This window comes from Bemisia tabaci, unplaced genomic scaffold, assembly GCF_918797505.1.
Source record: "Bemisia tabaci unplaced genomic scaffold, PGI_BMITA_v3".
Lineage (NCBI taxonomy): Eukaryota > Metazoa > Arthropoda > Insecta > Hemiptera > Aleyrodidae > Bemisia > Bemisia tabaci.
In genome coordinates this window covers 182,673-203,182 of record NW_027311743.1, presented here as the reverse complement: position 1 = coordinate 203,182, position 20,510 = coordinate 182,673, and the positions used below count along the sequence as shown (strand labels likewise).

Below are 20,510 nucleotides of genomic sequence, written 5' to 3'. Positions count from 1 at the left end.
AAAATGATGACTATTTCTAGTTTGTTCTAAACACATGTGTTCTACTGATTTCCTTATTCAAAGAGGCGCTTTCATAAACGAGCCAGGATAAGTGGTTTCTCACTGCAAAATGTAGTCCAATTGTTCTCGGCAATTTTAAAAATTTTTAATGGGTTGGGCCGCTGGGGTCCCTATAAGAAAAACTGAAAGTAAGTTATTCAAGTTTTTTTCCAATTTGTGAGATAAAGTATACACCGACAAAAAAAAAAAAAAAAAATAAAAAAAAAAAAAAAAAGACGAGACGTTGCCACACAATTTGTAACCTTACTCTGTTTTGAGTTTTTTTTTTATGGAGGGGGGGGGGGTCGTTTCGATGGAAATTTGAAAAATCGAAAAAAAATTCCAAATCAATACACTCCCCTAAAAAGTAAAAAGCTTGCATTGTCACAAGCTGACACACATGCCATTTCTAGTTTTACCGTTGATGTTTGGTCCTTCTCAATTTGTTAACGTATAACCTTACCTTGGAGATTTCATCAAAATCGGGCAATTATCCTTTTTCTTTAAGAGACAAGCAATCGAAAAAGGGAGAGAGGCCTCTGAGGGTCAACGTCGGTCTGGAACTGCGAAGTTGCGTACGTTTTACGACGTGAAACAGCTTTGAATTTGTTATTATAATAATATAGGTTAAATTATTACGCAAGACCGGTGACTTTTTTGAGTGATCGACACGCGATACCAAAATACCTTAGATCAAGATCCTATCGAAGCTGACCTATTTCTAAAAGAAGTTGTTCCTCGATTCCTAGTACATCTGAATCGTAATATTCTCAAACTGTGAGATTTAAAGCCAGTGTAAATTGAATAAAAATTACGACAATCCCTATAGGGAACTTTTGCAAAAATAAAGGTGCAAATGAGAGTAAAAATCTAAAATATAATGTCGGATCAGATATAATAGACTTCTCTATCATGCCTCCGAAGATTAGAGATAGCACACCGAAAAAAAGTATAATAGCGCTAACTTTATTCTTGTTTGATTTTGGTGCTAGATACACACGTAATACAAATTTCATTATCCAGAGATATGATTGGACGTTTGTGACTGGTGCCAAACTGAATACATGTTGGTATATACTTCTCTTTTGTGACGTTCTTTAATGTCGGCGTCTAAAAATATTGGAGAACCGAAAAGCTCAGAAATTTAAAAAAAAATACTTCCCATTTGGACTAAAAATAAGTTAACCAGCGACGTTTGTATGCCAGCATCCGTCAAAGCAAAGCAAAATACATAGGAGACTTAAACGCACGGTTAGAAAAGTAAACGGGCTAATCAGCGAGTTGTTTTATACAATCAAAGCGCATGTTTGAAGATATTTTGTCGGAATCTAAAGTATATGACTTGGCTAACCGTTCAAGAGATGGGCACAAAATAATCATTTACTCAATATTATCAGAGCTCCGGTACTTGAGAAATAGACTAAAATGGACAATAGAACATACCCCTATGGTCACTTGGAAATGATGATTTCGAGATAACATTGTCTTGTTACATTATTTTTTTTTTTAATTAACCGAGGCATAAAACCCTATTTACGATAACAAATGCTTCAGGTAACCTTGTGATTTCGATAGATACTTTCATATTTTCCTTACACTTTCTATTTTTCTGTTCACAGGTTCAAAATGCAGATCACCATGAGTCAAAGCCTATTATTTCTAGTCATTATTGTTGTTGCCACAGTTAGTATATTGGATGCTGTTCCTGTTAGTCAGAGCCAAATTAGTTCAGTTTCAGAATCTCATCAAAACACACTTAGTGACGCACTTAGTGATCAAGTAAGTTGGTATTTAATAACCTACGTAACCAAGACAATTCCGTTCAAAAAATTTAAAATATTTTAAGGAAGAGAATTGAATCGTAATTTCTTGAAAAATATCAACTAAGTTATGATTTAATAGAACGATTACGCTTAATCGTTGGCGAAAGGCCTGGAATACCTGCACAAACCATCATCATTGAACAGAAAAGAGAGAGGGATGTTTATTCAAACCACAGTCTGAGCTTGAACTAGTATAATTTCATACATTCAGAAAAAATTATCACACACATCAACTTGAAGGTAGTGATGAAGGGTTATTATTTTCGTATATTGCAAATAAATGCCCAATTTGTGTATACAGATTTAACTATTGACTGACCGTGGTTACGTGATGTAAATGATTGGTTATAAAAGGACGTTCACAAGTAACGTCCAATGAAAAACGCTGGATATCCTCTTCTTTGCGTTTCCTAATTAACTTCGGATAAAAAAATTGTCACCTCGCATCGATTTCCCATTTGAATATTCGATTAATCGGAGCGTGACTTCGATTTTAGTGACTAGGTGGGGGTAAATGTGAGCGGGCGAAAAGAGGCATATCTTTGACCTCATATCGCTTGGTACCTGCTCCACTTATTGCCAACCTTACAATAGTAGGGGTTCGAGTTAAGCATGTATTTTTTCGGATATAATGTACAAAATTGGTTTCAAAACTTAGTGAAAATGTTTACTTAGTGATTCTAGTAAAGTTACAAAATTGGTTTCAAAACTTAGTGAAAATGGTTTACTTAGTGATTCTAGTAAAGTCCAAGGGAATATAGCAAAAAAAAACCGCATGACCTGCTGTTTTAATCATTTCATTCAACTCGGTCATTCTTTTTCTCTTCTTCTTCTTCTTCTTTTCTATCATGAGAGCTCTATAAATCCTGAAACGGCTGAGTTAATCTTTCAGTGGCCATACTTTCCATATTGGAGTTATTCGCTTGAACGTATTTCTGCCAAACGGAACTATGTGCAATATGACGTGAGCCCTGTTATGCGTGTATTCCTATGGGTCTCAGGGCTCCTGTCTTAATGCACATAGTTCCGTCTGGCAGAAATACGTCCACTTTATCTATTTAGTTGGCTTATTTGTGTCACTCTCTCCAAGTCAATGAAGTTTTGAGCGCATTTGCAAATGTAACAGTGAACAACTTGTTACACGCGGGATTTCAAAAGAATGCTGCGTGTAAACATTTTTATAGAGGAGTTGAGAGCTGTGCCCGCGATAAATCGTACACCTCTCGGAGCGGCGCACAGTGAGTGGCGTCAATAGAAGAGATCGGACAAAATTTGGAAATTTTAAGCGCCTATAACTCCGTTTATACATAATTTTGAGGTTTTAAAAACGGTTTCATTGGTTTTCCCGTGAACTTTTCTACAAGAGGCACCCCTTAAAATTCAAAATTTGACGAATTAAACATCAAAATTTGCAGTTTTAGTTAAATATGCTGTCATGCCCGACCTCTATGATTAACTCGATCTACTGTGCGGCGCCGCTTGTAAAACACCCAAAGACCAAGATAAGGGATCTTTTAAAATTGCGCGCGCACGTACGCCGCAACTTTAAGGACGTGCGATTTCGGTAGCGACTCAGAGAGCGCAATCCGACCTACCTCACAGTGATGCCGATTAATCGATGGTTTCTGCCGCGGTTTTGCCTCGATTCGAAGTGGGGTTTCCGGCGGATCGACAACGCCCTGTTTTCACAGACAAGAGCGCATGCGCGCGCCGTTGGAGCTCTTGACTTTAAAACGCGAATCGAGGTGAAGCAATGAAAGTGGCGAGGGATCTGCTGGAATCACGCTGAGATACTCATCTCTCGGCTTCCTGCCGGATCTCGGCCGCTTTGTTGCCAACCCCCGCCAAACTTAGGTGTCAGGTTTTCCAGTAATCTGCACCAATTGAAGAATTCTTGTAGTCCGTTGCGCAAAACTTTTAGGGAACATTTGAACTACATTTTGCAATTTGGAACTACAAATTGTGCCTCAGTTTGAAGCCATCGTATGTACCATTATAGTTTCTCTCTCCAGATAAGTGCTTTCACAGATGTGTCGGAAGTTGTAGTTCCGAATTGCTAAATGAAGTCCATTTATAAATTACGTACAGCATTTTTTACCCGCTTTAGTGACGTAGGTTCCTATCCACCGAAACATAAAAACAAAATGGCGTACTTGTCGACACCCGCTACCCCTAGAGCATTACGCACTTTATGAACGGCCCCTAATATACCCCCCCCCCCCCCCCCGGGAAACAAGAACTTATTGCCATGAGAACATTTGATCGATTCTAAATTTTTGAGGTTAACTGTAGGCTGACCATCATTTATATTGAGGTAATCACCAGTGGGCTGAGTATTGAAATTGATAAACAAAGCGATAGACAAAGAAGACATAAGGAGTATGGAGCGATCCCATTGGTTAATTTTGGTGGTTCTTATAGACTAAGGGAGAAAATGATGGACTAACTATCGGGTCTCTCGTGGATTGCCGTTAGTTAGTCTATTACATACCTCCTTTGTCCATTACACCCACCCACATCCATCAGTGGGATCCCTCCGTACCCCTTCCTTTTATCTTCTCTGTCTAAAGCTTTGTCCATAAATTTCAATAATCGGCCCGCTGTAAGGTGTTAACTTAATATTTTTCTCTATAAAAACCCAGGCCCCTGCGGGCTCATCATTGTTTTTGGTGGACAAATAGGACAAAGGATAACGGAGGGATCCTATTGGTTGAAACGGGTGGTTCTCATAGACTAAGGGTTAAAATCATGGACTTATTATAGCGTCCCTCGTGGGTTGCCGTTGGTTAGTCTATAACTTATCTCCTTTGTAAACTGCACTACGCACCATCGCCAATAGAATCGCTCCATTTTTCCATTGTCTCCTTTGCCTATCACTTTGCGTATATCAATATTAATTATCAGCCTGCAGTCTTGAGTATGATGCCATTTTCGTCTGCCAATTTCTACTCTAAAAATGTGTTTAATGTGTATGCAAAATGTGATCACTCAACCCTGCAGATCAGTGCGTGCTGTCTTGCCTAACTGATAATGGAATAGGCCTGTTTGACATAAAATCGAAGTTAAAATTCGTTGATTTGCAGCCGTCTGAACAATTTTGTTAGAGCTTCATGGATGTGATATTGACAAGTTGACGCAGAATTCGTCGAATACAATTTTCTACACGGAAAAAAACGGATTGCTGATTTAGCAGTTAAATTGTTAAAAAATATGTGCGATATGCTTTAAATGTACATTTCACAATAGTGGAATGCTATTTTCACCACGGGGGTGGTTAAATTAACATTTTTTATTGTAAATCCTACATTGAAACATGTCGGACTCTTTTTTAACAACGAAATTGTTAAAAATCGGCACAATCATGTTTTTCCGTGTACTCAAACGCCAATCGGTCCATTTTCCCTATGACTCGTTTATCCGTTCATTGGTTTCTTCGGTAGCGCAGCAGTGAAGTGTAATGCCCTCTCGAGCTTTCAAAGTTGATACTGCGCGGGATAGGGGTCTTTAGTAGAAGAGCCCCACCACGGCAATATTGTCGATCAACTTTCGAGACACCCGGTGGACGCTTCAGGTGGACGGCTGGTTGAGTGCGGTTGCAAAACGGGTAAACAAACTGCAGCCGGAAAATGATGGGTGGGGAGGGAGGAAGAATGTGTGAGGTCGGTGGTGTGATGTTCGGTCAAAGTTCAGAGCGGCGGAGTCTATTCAGTAACTGCCCGTCACACTTGCGTTAGTTCTGATTTCATTGTGCGTGCGTCATGTTTCGTTTGTGTCAACTGACATTGCAACTTTTTTTCCATTGCAATGACTAGGTGAGTTTCATTTTTTCTTTTCCGTTTTCTTATTGTTGTTTATTTTCATTTTGTATTTTTCGTGTTTTTCTTGTTAGGGTAGGTTAGGTTAGGTTAGGTTAGGTTAGGTTAGGTTAGGTTAGGTTAGGTTAGGTTAGGTTTGGTTACTTTATTTTGGTTCGTTGGCTTGATTGTTGATTTTAGGGGTTTTGGCAGCACGGCAATAGGGTACGTAAATCGCGCGAGGGAGTGTGGAGGGGAGGGGGTCGGACCGGAGCGTCCACTGGGTGTCTCGGAAGTTGATTGACAATTTTGCCATGGTGGGGCTCTTCTACTAAAGCCCCCGGGAGGGCACTGGCAGCGGCGCATGGGCACGTTTACTTCCGCTGGTTGCTAGGCCAGCGATGGCATGTCTAACACATCGCCATCAGTTGATCGCACTTACTTCACAGCCCGTCATAGAGCCGCGAGCGTTTATCCGTCAACATCCTTAAATTCGTAATCATTATCGTCTCAAGCATCATCCGTCAGTCATCTCGTCTAGTAACCCTCGATCAACCGTCTTGCCCAGCGCTGTTGCCGTACCCAGGGCAGTTTTTATGTAGTTTGGCTTATTCTTAAAATTGAGGGCAAAGACTCATCGTGTCCAACGTCCGCACCCCCTTCGTATCAATGCTAGTACCTCCCCTAAATATTCAATCGCCAACTGCAGCCAACACTCCTGCATGTGTGGGTCCAGAAGGGTTCCTTTAGAGTCAGGATGAGGATCGCATTCATGGACGTACCTCAGACGGCTCCTTTCCTTAAGAGTCCCCCACGTACTGTATACATATTTCGAGTACGTCAGGTTAAAGGAGCTCTCAAATATCATTAAATAAAGGACAATTTCTGCACATCTTGAGTTAAATTTATCAGTAAAACTTCGAAATTGGATCCTTTTAAGGGATTAAAATGATTTTCTACAGCACAAAATGAAAAGAGCAGAGGAGGTGTGCTGGAGATTTGGCAAATACTAAGGTCCGGACCTACCTTCAAGTTCTTAAAAATCGAGGAATTTTTTCCTTCGGATTTGTTATTTTTTCTGCAGTGACATTTTCTTTCTAGGATTCAAAGATCTGTTCACAAAATTACACCCGTAGATTTTACTCCAGGCTCGTTAAAAGTGTCCTTGTCATGGAGCTGTGATGAAGGCACCCTTGAACCTCATTTCATCACGATGTGAAACGTGGAACACTCCCAAGGGAAAGGGCTGTTTGAGGAGCGATTATAGCCGCAATCACACGCTGAATGTGGGAGCTGAATGTGGCTTGAATGTGGAAGTCATCGGCCCGATGCCTGAATTTTGGCGTGTCGCGCAAAATTCAGCAACGATTCTCAGCGACCATCGGATAATGTTGGATTTGTCTGAACTATTCGAATGGATTTGATACATATCTGGATGAAAATAACTCGAATTTGCAAAATTTCAGCTGTTGAGCGATGACTGTTGCCTTCCATATTCAGCTGCCAAATTCAGCGTGTGATTCCGGTATATGAACATGGTTCATGGAGTACGCTTCCATAGAGAGCGGATCAACTCCTGATCCCAAAGGAACTCTTTTAAATCGTAAATTAATGCGGTGGCGTTTTCTGATTGAATATTCTAAAAGAAAGAGCATTGACGCAAAGGGGGCGCGGACTTCATGAACATTGCTATTTTGCCTTCAATTTTCAGAGAAGGCCAGAAAACATTCTCAATGCAGCAATAGTTGCTCGTTTGAGAATTGTGTCTTGCGTTGTTCACAAATATAATCTGCATTACATTACAATTGTACACATCTCATACGTATTTGATAATTTAGGCAAAGTTCATACTCAGAAAAAGATAATGCCTAATCATGCCTTTAATTTCATTAAGGAATCGGTCCGTTGTGGCTAAATATTTCATGTAAAATCCCATTGGACGATGAAATATTATAATATGAACTCGAGTCTAGGTGAGGGATAGCTCACTTGAAAAAGTATCTTATTGTTACCGCGCGACGATTACGTAGCATAGTGTCAACGATCATGGTGTCAACAAACAGTTTTTTTAAGTTTTTGTTGACACCATGATCATCCAAAAATAAAAAATTCTGACCCTCATGAAAAATGATCACGGTGTCAACGATCACGACGTCAACGAAACTTAAAACTTGCCTCAATAACACCTTTTAAATCTCAAGTCTTGTTTTTCTTGTGTTATTTACTCTAACCTAACCCAACCTAACCTAACCTAACCTAACCTAACCTAACCTTACCCAACTTCACCTTACAAGACCTATCCCACTTTCACAGAGCTTAACTTTCCCCGACCTTACCTTACATAACTTTAACCTTACCTACTTAATCTAACCGTACATGTCCTGACCTAAACTAACCTAATCCAACTATACGTGACCCAGACCTCTCCTGTATACTTAATTTTTTAATTTTACTCACAAGGAAGATATTTTTCTGTTTGTTGACACCGTGATCGTTGACACCATGCTCAGGGCCCATTTTTGCGTTTTACTGCCTGATCACGACGTCAACAATCGTTGACTCCATGATCAGATTTTTGGTTTGTTGACACCATGATCGTTGCCACCATGCAACGTTACCCCGCGGGACTTCCTGACAAAGAGGCAAAATATTATGGCGTACTCTACCAAGAGCTGAAAAATTTCTCTCCAAATATGGTTTCGTCAGGCCCGTCCATTAACATGATGAATTATAGGAAACGAGCATCCTCATTGAGGTAATGAACAAACTTTGCTGTCATCTCAAGAACACCTAACTGACCAAGTGAATTTGCAAGTAACTCCCAGGGGACGATTTGTTCAGTCATTCTGTTACTCGTAAGTGGGTGGTGAAAGTCCTTGATACTAAGACACATCATGTGTTAAAATATTACGATTTCACGATGAGGTTACATTTTGCACCAACTCGTCACATCAACTTAAAAGAACGGAAAGAGAAAACGCTTTGAAATTTATACGTCCGTGACTATCCAAAAAATTTGGCCCGACGACCTAGACGAGGCGTCCATGACAGAATGGGCACATCTTAATTGCTCACATGATCTGTAAAATTCCGAGACAAGTGCGTGAAGAAGAGATATTTTGCAAGAAAATGGACATTTTCTGCAGTGCAGTATGAATTTTCCAATTTTCAATTCAAAGATTAGAGAGATTCTTCTACCAAATATCGTTTAAGTTTCCGTCATTTCCGTTTCCGTGGTTGTTTTGAAATAATTTTTTTTAGCTCGGCGAAATTCAAAGATTTTTTTATTGCAAAAGAAATTTCCTTTTCACATTTTTCTTTCAGGATCCCTACTATTCCGGACGCTGGTATAATTGCATTTCGGTTTATCATTAGTCTTTTCTTCTTCTTTTTTTTTTTTAGAAACAAGTATATGATTCAATCTTCCGCGTAAACTGCCTGAAGTAAGATTTGTAGATTACGATTTGTTTAGTCTAAAACTAATTTCGGAAAAAAAAATTCCAACAAAGCTGTTGTTAAATCGGGGCTCTTTACCCTTGCTCCAAACCAAGGTTCAGTCTTTAGCCTGACGCATGGATCGATTTCAACTCCTAATTTGGCTTCCATTAATAGTGTGTTTTTTTTCATAGGCGGCAAATTCGAATTTTCTGTTTATAGTGTAAACTAAAAACGTTTGTCTCTCACATAAAAGTTAATTTTGAAATGTCTCAATATTTTCAAAGTACCTATTACATTTTGACGAGGATGTGTCCTATAGTGTTTAACTTCTTATTCCGTCTACTGGATAATGAGAAACTCGAGCGAAAACTCGATGAGAGGGCAGGGTCGCCTCGGAATGAAATTGAAAAGTGAAAAACGAAAATCGAGAAGGAAAGGTGTCGAAGCCGGAGATGCTGACAATTAACCGCAGCGCAACCTTGAACGGTAGGCCACCCGCGCCCTCGCGGTTCTCTCTACTCGCACAGATTTGACCCAAAAACTTCCTCAGATTGCAGTTAGATGCGCTAAAACCAGTTGACTTCAAGTCACTCCTGTTCTGATGACCTCAAAGATCTTCTGGTGTTATACTGCTTTGTCCCCTACTGGTTCGAGGAAATGAACATCAAAGCAACAATACATTTTTTGAAATGGAATAGAATTAAAGACAGGGACTAATAATTTATAGGCGAGCTTAAGGGGGCGTAGAGTGCGTGTGCCCCCCCCCCCCCTCCGTTAGGCCCAAAAACAAAGAAAAATATAAAAAGAAGAAGGAAAGACGGTTACATTTGGTAATGTTTCATGACGAAATTGACTCAAGCTGTAGCATATGAAATGCTTTATAATTTTGAAACATACCTACGGGAGACCCCCGGGCCCCCCTTACGCCACCCCCTCTTCCGTTCAAGGTGTCTGGATCCGCCTATGGAATAATTGGACGTATTTCTATCAAACAAAACTATGTGCATTAAGAAATGAGCTGTGAGACCCATAAGAATATATGCATAACAGGGCTCGCGTCATAATGCACATAGTTCCGTTTGGCAGAAATACGCCCAATTGGATGTAGCACCGAGATCGAACTGAAAAAAGACATTTAAGGCGAATTTTCGCGACTGGATGCGATTCATTTTTTGCCATTATGGATATTTTCGAATTAATGTTCCTTTGCCATTTGGGGTTAAAAAAATTCTGATAAAATTCCCGAAACTTCAGTTTGCTTCGTGGTTTCAGGAAATGAATTTTAAAAAATTGAGTGCAACTGATTAATTAAAATTAAAGCGACGTATACGGGCCTATCTTTTCCTACGCAATGTGGTCTCTCTCGACGGGGCAGTAAATTCTCGGACACCCTCTATGTTCATTCATTCGACTATGAGCAAAATCCGACAACAACGCCGGAAAGTTCGAGGCTACTGATTGAGCGACAGCGCGGCAAGCGGCGAGGTGTTGCAGCGATCATTAGTCAAAAACAGATGAATAACAGCACACAAGCGCCCAATTATAGATGGAGCCGGTGAATGGTAATTCAGTTATCACGAGATGATTCGGCTTTTGTCGGGCCGGCCGATTGCACCACATAAACTCGCTGACCGCTTCATTATGTCCAGCATTGTGCTCGATGGACACGGCTAATTAATTAACACGTTATTAGTCTCAAACATCTGTTTTGACGTATCCGAGCCCGAGTTAGGCTACCTGAACCTTGCGTGCTCTCTTGGATGATAAGTAAGATTTTCGGGGTCGAATTGGTTTATTTCTGGGTCATTTCTCGCATTCTTTTTTTGTTTTCCCTTATGCGTCCATCCTGATTACCAAGTTGATGAATGTTTTTTAACCAAAATTTTACGGAGAAAAAATTCGCGCAACGAAAATTACCGAAATTGACCCTTAACTAATATATTAACGTTTTTATTATTGGCTACGGGAAATTGAAATTCCCCGCTGACAAGAGTCTACCTGACGCTGCGCTGAGCCAAAGCACCGAAATTGAGATTGCTTTATTTTCATATACCACAGAGACAGTGGCATGGCGTGAATTGCGATGTATCGATTGTTTAGCCATTTAAACCAATGATAAAGAATCGATTATTAAGGTGTTCGCTGCGAACACCCTGTTTATCGATCCTTCTCCGTAGGTTTAAATGACATTACAATCGATATATGGCAATTCACGCTACGCCACTGCACAGAAAGCGACGGTAATGTTTGGATGCGCACTGTGATTGACCTGCGTAGACTTTTGTTTTTTTATGAGCGGGACTGCGGGGTGTTTGAATTTACGCGTCAAGGAACATTAAATATCTAGGTTAGGAGTTGGCGTCAGTAATTTTCATCTCGCGATTCGTGTTTCACGTGAAATTTTGGTATAAGAATCATGTAACAGAATGCCTAACTTCGTACCTTGTCTACTGGTCCATTGTCGTAACCGCGCGTTGAAGTCACTGAGGGCATCCCGCGATACTGGATACCGACATACTGGTCCATTCGGAAAGATAATAACCGAAATTAGCGACAGTCTTCTGAATAATGGCTTTTTGTGGAAAGTTGTCGAAAGTTAATGCGTAACTTAAAATTGTAGCTATTTTTATCCACCAAATGTAATGTAATGTTCTGAGGATGGGACGATGAGGTCCCGAAATGCATTAGATCTCATAAAGAAATAATAATATGCATCTTATGCTTAACATTTTACTATTATAATCATAGTGGTTTTAGTTAAGGGAGGTAAAAGTTGCAATGCAACAATTTTAAAATCTTCCACTTGGTGGCAACAATTTTGGCCAAGTCGGGTGATGTGAGTGATTGCTCACCCCCACACTGGAAAAAAAAGAATCTTAAATTTGCCGCTAAGAAGTATTTCTTCTTAAATCAAGAATTTTTCTGCTTAATATAAGCTACTCTTTTGCTTAATCCAAGCCTTATTTGTCTTGTATCAAGAAAAAGTCAGCTTGAAGCAAGATAAAAAAAATTCTTGGCGGCAAATTCAAGAATTATCATGCTTGATCCAAGCTTCTTTTTTTTTCCAGTGCACTGTCTCCGAACAGCGTTCAACCTTCACATGTCACTCTCAGTTCAGAGGCAACGGTACACATAGATAATGAAAACGAATCAATTGGACCTATTTCTATCAAACGGAACTATGTGTATTATGACGTGAGCCTTGTTATGCACGTATTCTTATGGGTCTCAGGGCTCATCTCTTAATGCACATAGTTCCGTTTGATAGAAATACGTTCAATTAGTTGCTAATATTAACCGAGAACACGAGCATAAGTTGACATTTAGATAGAAAAACTGGACTTGATGCCTGCAAGTAGAATTCTTGACGGAGCAATAAGGCGAGTAATATTTACCGGAGACTGATCAGCTGTGACTCGCTAACGGCTGTATATTTTTTCTACGGTGCGTTAACTTTCGTAAACCTGTTGCACTGATCTAATTTCGCGACAGTGGCTCCACCCACTGTTCTATAGTGCAACATTGTCAGATGGAGAGCAACGGAACTTTCGCATGGATTGTAGGTTCGAAGTGATTGTTAAGGCCCTTTCGTGAGCTTTTATCGGGTTCCCTCGAAAAAAAACCCGGCGTATGTTGTTACGTTCTATATAGACTACATTTTGGTATCAAGAACTACTATTTCTGGATTATTTAAAGAATAGTTTAAGTGTGTTCCCTACACAAATGCGCGCTATTATGGATAAGTAAATAGTCGTTCCTGATTGCAAAATGGAGTCCACTACTAATTTGATTGCATTTTGCAACCTCACCCTCCAAAAATAGAGCAGATGTCAAGTAATTGCAATCGCTTTGTAAAATTTTTGCTACAGGTATTATTTCTTAATAATCTGTGTATGTTGTCACTGATGATTTAAAATGGGCCACTTTTACTGTAATGTATCGCAATAAAATTGAAATACTTAGTTGCAATCATTTTTTTTGCACTGCGTTTCGCCCTACCTCACTTACTCTTGAACTCTTTTTCGATCGTTTAAAGGTAAATATTTCCGGACCAATGATGTAAAAATATTGCAATTTCATGGTAAAAAAACTTGCAATATTATGTTCATGAAATGCGAAATTTAGCCAATGTTTTCGTTGTATTGTGTACTACTTGGCTAAGACCTCCCTTAATGAAGGAAGCTGATTAGAGAACAATAATTATATGTATTACGGACCTTACTCAAAATATAAAGCAACAGGACCTCACTAAGGAATACGTGGTTTTTGCTGCCTGCCTAGAGTATCGCCGTTATGGGCCACTCAAGCGTTGATAATTTTCTTTGAAAATCGCTTATTTCAGAAAAGTTTGTGAATTATTTTTCTTCCGATTTTTCACATAATTTTGTTTGTATTTGATCAAAAGTATTTGAAAATTACAAGGCAACTTATCTTATATGTATACATACCTACACAAGAGACAAGCGATTTTTGAAGCGCTTGGAGACACCTAGCTGCAAAGTCTCCTATCCTCCACAAATCTCTACGGGAGTTGACGGAAATATTCATACTTTCCTCAAAAATATACTTTTTATCGGAGAAGTTTTGCAACTCTCGAAGTTATACGGCGTTTTTCTGAGCAAAGGCAGTATGGAATGGTCTACAATACGGCTCTGAAGTTTCATTGAGCAGTACTAGTTACGAAGCGGGGTAATTCCACTTTCATTCGTTGCACATGCGGCAAGACCGGGAGCCTGACTCTGAATGGGCCTCCATCGCGCACGACATATTTCACGCCGCCTAGACGGATTAATTATTTATTTCATGCTAATCACAGCTCGAATCGCTACCAACTCGTGCCGTCGCGCGGTCGTCCTGTTACACAAATATTGCGTTTCAACCTATTGCCTCTCGCAGAATTCACCGTACGCATTGCATCCGCGCAGATCGTAGACTTTGCTCTATAAGTCCAATGGAGAATTTGCACGCAGATTTTTTTATTGCTGCATCTGAGAGTACTTAAAGAACTGATTCAGAAGTATTTTTTAAATTTTCTTCTGATTTGGGAAATATGATAAAAATAGATTTAAAAGTAGACCGAGTTCATCAGAAAGGAATCAACCCATTTTAATTTGAAACGGAGAAAAAGAGGTTTGAAGTTCCATTCCTGCATGAGGCTCAAAGTAGGAAATAAACTTCGACCCCTCCTCTCTTTACAAACTACCTAATATCTTTTTTTCGACTTTCGGTTTTTGACATGAGAAAATTTACGGCTAGTGGAACTCAAGAGCATTCTTAACTCAATTTTTTTCGAAAATGTGGGTTGGTTCTTTCTGATAAACTCGATCCAAGTGAGAGAATGTACCGCCTAGTGACGCCATTTGGCGGCTATTTAAACACATGTATTTCAGCAGATTAGATCATTGTTTATCCTCCAATTATTGTCCAATTCATGAACAAGGGTATTCTCGTGTTCAGTTCGCCCAGTAGATTCTGTTCACTTAAACATGATATTCGTCAAATTTCAGACCTGCAAATTCTTCATTCGCGAATATTCTGAAACCATTCGAGGAGAGAGGGATTCCACCGACGAAAAACTCAACATTGAGATATTGGTATCACTGCTTGAACCTAACCTAACTCGAGGTTTATAGACTGCCTTCAAAAAAATAAAATAATATAAAAAAAACGCAAACCTTAGTTGTTACGATTTGAAGCCTGCAAATCAGAGAAGCGTAATTTTAAGAATAAGAACTGTATTTTCACCTCCTTTTGAATTTTTTTTTTTTTTTTTTTTTTTTTTTTTTTTTTTTTGTTGCAAAGGAAGACTTACAATGCTATTCATGGGAATCTCAGGTTAATATATGCGCCGTAAATTGTGCGGTCCTTTCGGTAATTTTTACTTTCAAAGGACATTTCATTATTTCTGAATGAGGTAAAGTAAAAACAAAACAAAATATTGGTCGTGTTATAGTAATATAAATATTGGGTTTTTCATTCGCAAGAATCTGAGGTAGAACTAAGAGGATCATCATTGAAAAATGGTGTTTTGGCACGAGCACCACTATCATAATATGAGAATGAGCACTGGGCAGACATCCGAGAGCGACAATGCATGATGCAAGAAGATACGCGAGTTATTCAAATATTTACGGACTAATAACCTGCGTAATGGTATAATAGTTACAAATGGAGGCTTCTTGAAACGTTACGTCCACCACCCCCCTTATTTGGACGCATTTCTATCGAACAGAACTATGTGCATTAAGACATGAGCCCTGAGACCCATAAGAATACATGCATAACAGGGCTCACGTCATGATGCACAGTCCGTTGACCAGAAATGCGTCCATTTTAGCAGAACACTAGCTTTGCGCTAAAGACGAACGCCGTGTGAGCATTCAATGAAACCTTGCAAAATTTCCTCTGATGAAGAACGAACCAACTTTGATAATTTATGAATCATTACAATGTATAATTCCGTGAGCCCGATCCTTGGGGTCAAAATTTAGCGGGGACCGTCGGGGCGTCGGGCCGATCCGGGCGCGGGTGGTACCGCTTTGACCGTCCCGGTCTCCCGATGGCGGGAAAAATAGAGGGATCGCGCGGCGTGCCCCGCGCCCCTTGCGCCCTTCGAAAAATCGGTTATCCCGATCGTCCCGTCGGGAGATTTTATCGTTATTTTCGGGCGCTTTTTTTCAGTCCCCTGATAGTTCGGTTGCCCGCGGTGGTTGTTGTCATAGAAATCGCCGTGGGTGATGGATTTTCGGCGGAAGCGCACCTCAAAATTTTATGAAAAAACGATATTTATACAATGAGAAGTTTAGAGATCAACTTTGAACGAGATATAAACAATGCGATGATCCTAGTACGAGGCCACGGATCTCCTTTTGCGACGTTGCAGAAGCAGACTCCCTGCCACACTCAACGCAGTTTATTTAAAATTATCATAATTTTTCTTCTTCTTCTGCCGAATATTCTGTATATATTTCAAGAAGTTTTCGTTGCGCAAATCGTGTTCTGCATGAAATGCTGTTGAAGAATCATGTATCAGAGTGCTTAAATTCTTAACCTGTTTAATGGTCCATTCAATCTAAAAAAGCGAACATAGAAAACTTTCCTAACTTTGCTCAGAAAACATGTTTTATCGGGAGAAACGAGGCAACGTTGGACTGCTCATACGGCGTCGAAACACAACATGGTCAGCTATTAAGCCCCATTTTTCGATGCCGCGATTATCCTAAAGCGAGTTCCAATAATCGCGCCGAACACGGTGCGGTCGGTGTCAAACTCGTATCAGCGCCTGCAAGACTGAAGGAATACTTCACGCATTGCGCAAATTAGTGCGGTCGGCTTCAAACGCATATTAGCGCCTACAAGACTGCATGAATACTTCTCGCATTGCACCAAACGCAATGCGAGAGATAATTGTGATAACTACTCGACCACGGGTAAAGGCACATTGCCGCTAACTGGATTGAAGGCGCATCACATTGTGAAAATGACTCGACACTCGACTGAGCTCCCTTCCCTGGTTTCCGCGACGCTAAAATCGCCGTAAAACTAGGACCACGCGTCATTTCTTAAGACGGTCCCTGCCCGGTTTTTGCTACAATTAAAGGGTAAATAAGTTCCTTAAATGCAACGATTCAGCAACTCGGACGATGTTTAAACGATGCAGCGATTCTGAAACTTGATGCGCGTAAAATTAATTTTGGTTTAATAAAAAGAAAAAAGAACGAACGGAAATAGCGCGTCGAAATTTTTTGTGGTTTCATTTAAAATCATTCCACGAATTTCTCGGAAACTGCTACAAAAACTGTGTGTGGCTTTTTTTAAACAAAACGGATTAAAAATAAAAAAAATGAGTAGAAATTCGCAACGTTGCAATCGGAGACAAGAACACTTTTTTTCCGCGTGTAGGCGTCGATATTTCATTTCATTTACGGCAGGCGTAACGCGATAACTATTCGACCATGGGTGTAGGCATATTGCCGCTAGCCGAATGGAAGGCGCGTCACACTGCAAAGATGACTCCACCGCGCTCCCTTCCCTGGCTTGCGCGACGCTGAAGTCACCATTAGACTAGGGTTACATGTCATCATTCTTGCCTCTCTGCTACGGTTTTTCCCATAAGTTAAGGAAAAATATATGTCCCTATTGTAACAATTCAGAAACTCGGAAAATATTTAATTTTTTTTTTTTTATATATAAAAAAAAAAGATGAATGAACGACATTTTCGATGCTTACATTTGACATCATTTAGGAAAATTCATGAAAAAACTGTGTGTAGCTTTTCAAAAACAGTGTACAAAAATAAAACAGAAAAATTGTCGCACAACTTTGAAATCAGCGAATATGCTTTCTTTCACACGCACCCGTCGGCTTTTCCTTCTCTTGCTCCTCGTGAGTTACAATGGAAAGATTTGAAAAACGAGGAAAACATTTGGTGTAGGAGGAGAAAAAACCCACATCAATCCATGGCTCAATGCAGAAGTTCCTGTATGACTGAGAGTTGACTTATGTCGGTGAATAATCATATTAAACCATGAATCTTGGTGGGAATTTATATAAATTGTGGAGACAGCGGCAACATCTTACCTTTCGGAAGCGCTTCGTCATACAATTAATTCATTTTCCTGAACTCCCGTCGCGTGTGTTGCACAATCTGGTATGTACCAGTGGTGCCTGCTGCAACGGCCAGTGCTCCACGAAAAAGAACATTGCCGTGCATCACCGGGAAAACACGGCATCAAACCTGTGTTGACAAGTAGGGACACAATCAACATGTAATACTGACTAGGCAATTTTGCCATCGACATTTATTTTTTAAGAATAGAGCTTAACAAGCATACAATTTGATGAAAATGTGATCAGAAGGCTAAAAAGTGTTTTTAGTCGACTTTCCTAGCTCGGTGGGACCTCTCCGGGGAAACGACAACAAACTGAGTTCTGCCAAGAGCAATTTTAAGGTGTTCTTGCCAAACATTGATTGATTTACAGTTTTAAAGATGAAACATATGTGTCAAGCGCTGATTTACTAAGATCTCTCACACTTTCAAGAGGGGATGAACTAGATTAATCGAGGGGGTGAATTAGATTTTTGCGGAAGCCGAGCCCCCTACTTCGGATCCCGGTGCAAACTGATTCTTGAGATTGAAACACGAAGCAACATACAAAGAAGATGACGGGAAAATGAAGTGATTCTATTGGTTGTAACGGATGGTTATCATATAAAATTCTTGACTATAAAGGATCTCTCGTACGTTAGGTACCATTAGTCTGTCCATTACTGATTTCCCTTGTCTGCAATTGCATGCTTCAATAAGATCGCTCCAATTTCCCTTAGTCTATCATTTTGTCTATCACTTAAAATAATCAGCCTGGAGGTTCCGCCCATGAATGTAGTCACCATACATGCTTCAATAAGATTGGTCCATTTTCCCTTAGTCCATCATTTTGTCTATCACTTTAAAAAATGAGCCTGGAAGTTCCACCCATGAATGTAGTCACCATACATGCTTCAACAAGATCGCTCCAATTTCCCTTAGTCTTATCATTTTGTCTATCACTTTAAATAATCAGCCTGGAAGTTCCGCCCATGAATGTAGTCACCATACATGCTTCAATAAGATCGGTCCATTTTCCCTTAGTCTATCATTTTGTCTATCGATTTGAATGATCAGCCTGGAGGTTCCGCCGATGAATGTAGTCACCATCCGGCAACTATGACTCATTCGAGGCGGACCGTTTGAAAATGTGGACCTCCGGTTCCGAATTATTGTCTACTCCGACTCTGTCTCATCGGGGTGTCGACGCCATTATCATAAAAAAGACTCTGGCTCTTATTCAAGGCACTTGCGCAATCCGCTTCTCGGAAGCTCGTGATAATTAGGTGCATTACCGCCAGATACCACTCGGCACTCACAAAACTTTCACAAACCAATAAAAAATGCATTAATCACATCCACTATCCGATACACCCGTGGCGCCATCTGTTTGATTCCTTCCTTTTGGTAACGAGAATGAATGAAAATGCTTTCCCTGCGTTGAATTATCTCGTGATGCCTTGCAGGGCAGTAATGATGTTCGGAAACTGCACGTACATTTTCTTCGTGACAAAATCCGGAATGATGTAATAACCTCATGATGTAGCCGTATTCAAACTGAGAATCTGCTCAAAAATTATAATGTTTTCTTTGAGTCTTCGGCGTAACATTCCTCTAAAGGAATTCCACGTTTTTTTCCTCGAGTGTGGATAATATATCCAGAAAAATGGTGTTGATTTCTGCAGTAAAAATTAGCAAAAAATGCGTTTCTGAGCTTCTCCGCGACTTTTGAGATTGTGTACACTTTTCGAATGCTTTTCCGTCAAATTCTTTGTCAATTTTCTGGAAAATTGGCACTTTTAATTTCGGAGAAAAAAGTTCCCTTAAAGAATTTAGTGTCCTTTTTATGCAGTTAGTATGAAATTAACGATTTCCGGGAACACTTGCTGCAGCTCGATCATGAAATTCCAATGGAAATAATATCACCATTTAAGAGACTCAAACGCAGGGTAAGGAAAAGTGACTAAGCGTCCGTCAATGTTAATATGACAGAAAAATTTGCACTCCATGCAGAGAGTGCCTTCAATGAATGAGATTTCTATTACAGTTCCTAATTTCAAATTGTAGTGAAATCATTATCCATTCATCGATCCTGCCTTCTGAATCCACGAAGAAGAGGAGAAATATTGACTAATTTTGACTTCTGGAGTCTGTGTATCCTCAATCCAGCTCAGGGGTGACAATTTGGTGTATATGTTTGATTACTAGTGTCAAATGTAAAAGTTTTATACAAAATACATGTTTGCACTTATTGTTTAAATTTGTTCTCGTGGCTTTATTTGTTTATTTTTATTTTTCAGGATGTTTTAACGCCGCTTAAATCATCTGATGAAGGTAAAGCATTAGTCAGGGAAAAACGAACGATAGGTTTCCTGAGGACACTCTTCCCCGGCTTATCTCAGGTATGGTTTTTGCACTATTATCAAACTTTCAGCTGATTTTCCCTTCAAAATACGCTGAAAAGGTGTCATCCTACAGCGCCTTTGATGAATAGATTCATAAAGTTATATCATACCATTTTAAATATACAGGATAACTCAGGATTGTATTGAAAGATCTCAGAAATTGATTCTTCGAATGAGATAAAGCTTCTTGGTTGAATAACACTGGTCCCGAATTCATCATTCCTAGAAACTGCAGCTTTATAAAACTTGAGAATTTTTCTTGAAAATTGTGAAACTGTTAATGGATGAAATTAAATGAAAATTAGTACCTCAGCAGTTTCTCAAAGAGAGTTTCTTATCTGGCCCAAAAACTGCTTTCCGAATCTTCAAACATGATTTTAAATCGACCTGTTTACACGCAAAGCAATCATCATTTACTTAGC

At 39.7% G+C, this 20,510-nt stretch overlaps 1 protein-coding gene across 2 annotated transcripts in view; it reads left to right on the top strand.

Annotated features, from left to right (window-relative positions):
- Window positions 1–20,510, top strand: part of LOC109035997 (uncharacterized) — a 120,761-nt gene that overhangs the window by 48,926 nt on the left and 51,325 nt on the right. For both annotated transcript variants that reach the window (XM_072305730.1, XM_019049886.2), the window contains exons 2-3: window positions 1,659–1,818; window positions 19,984–20,085. In XM_072305730.1, the coding sequence (XP_072161831.1) occupies window positions 1,666–1,818; window positions 19,984–20,085 (255 nt within the window). In that variant the 5' untranslated portion in view covers window positions 1,659–1,665. The remainder of the gene's footprint in view (window positions 1–1,658; window positions 1,819–19,983; window positions 20,086–20,510) is intronic.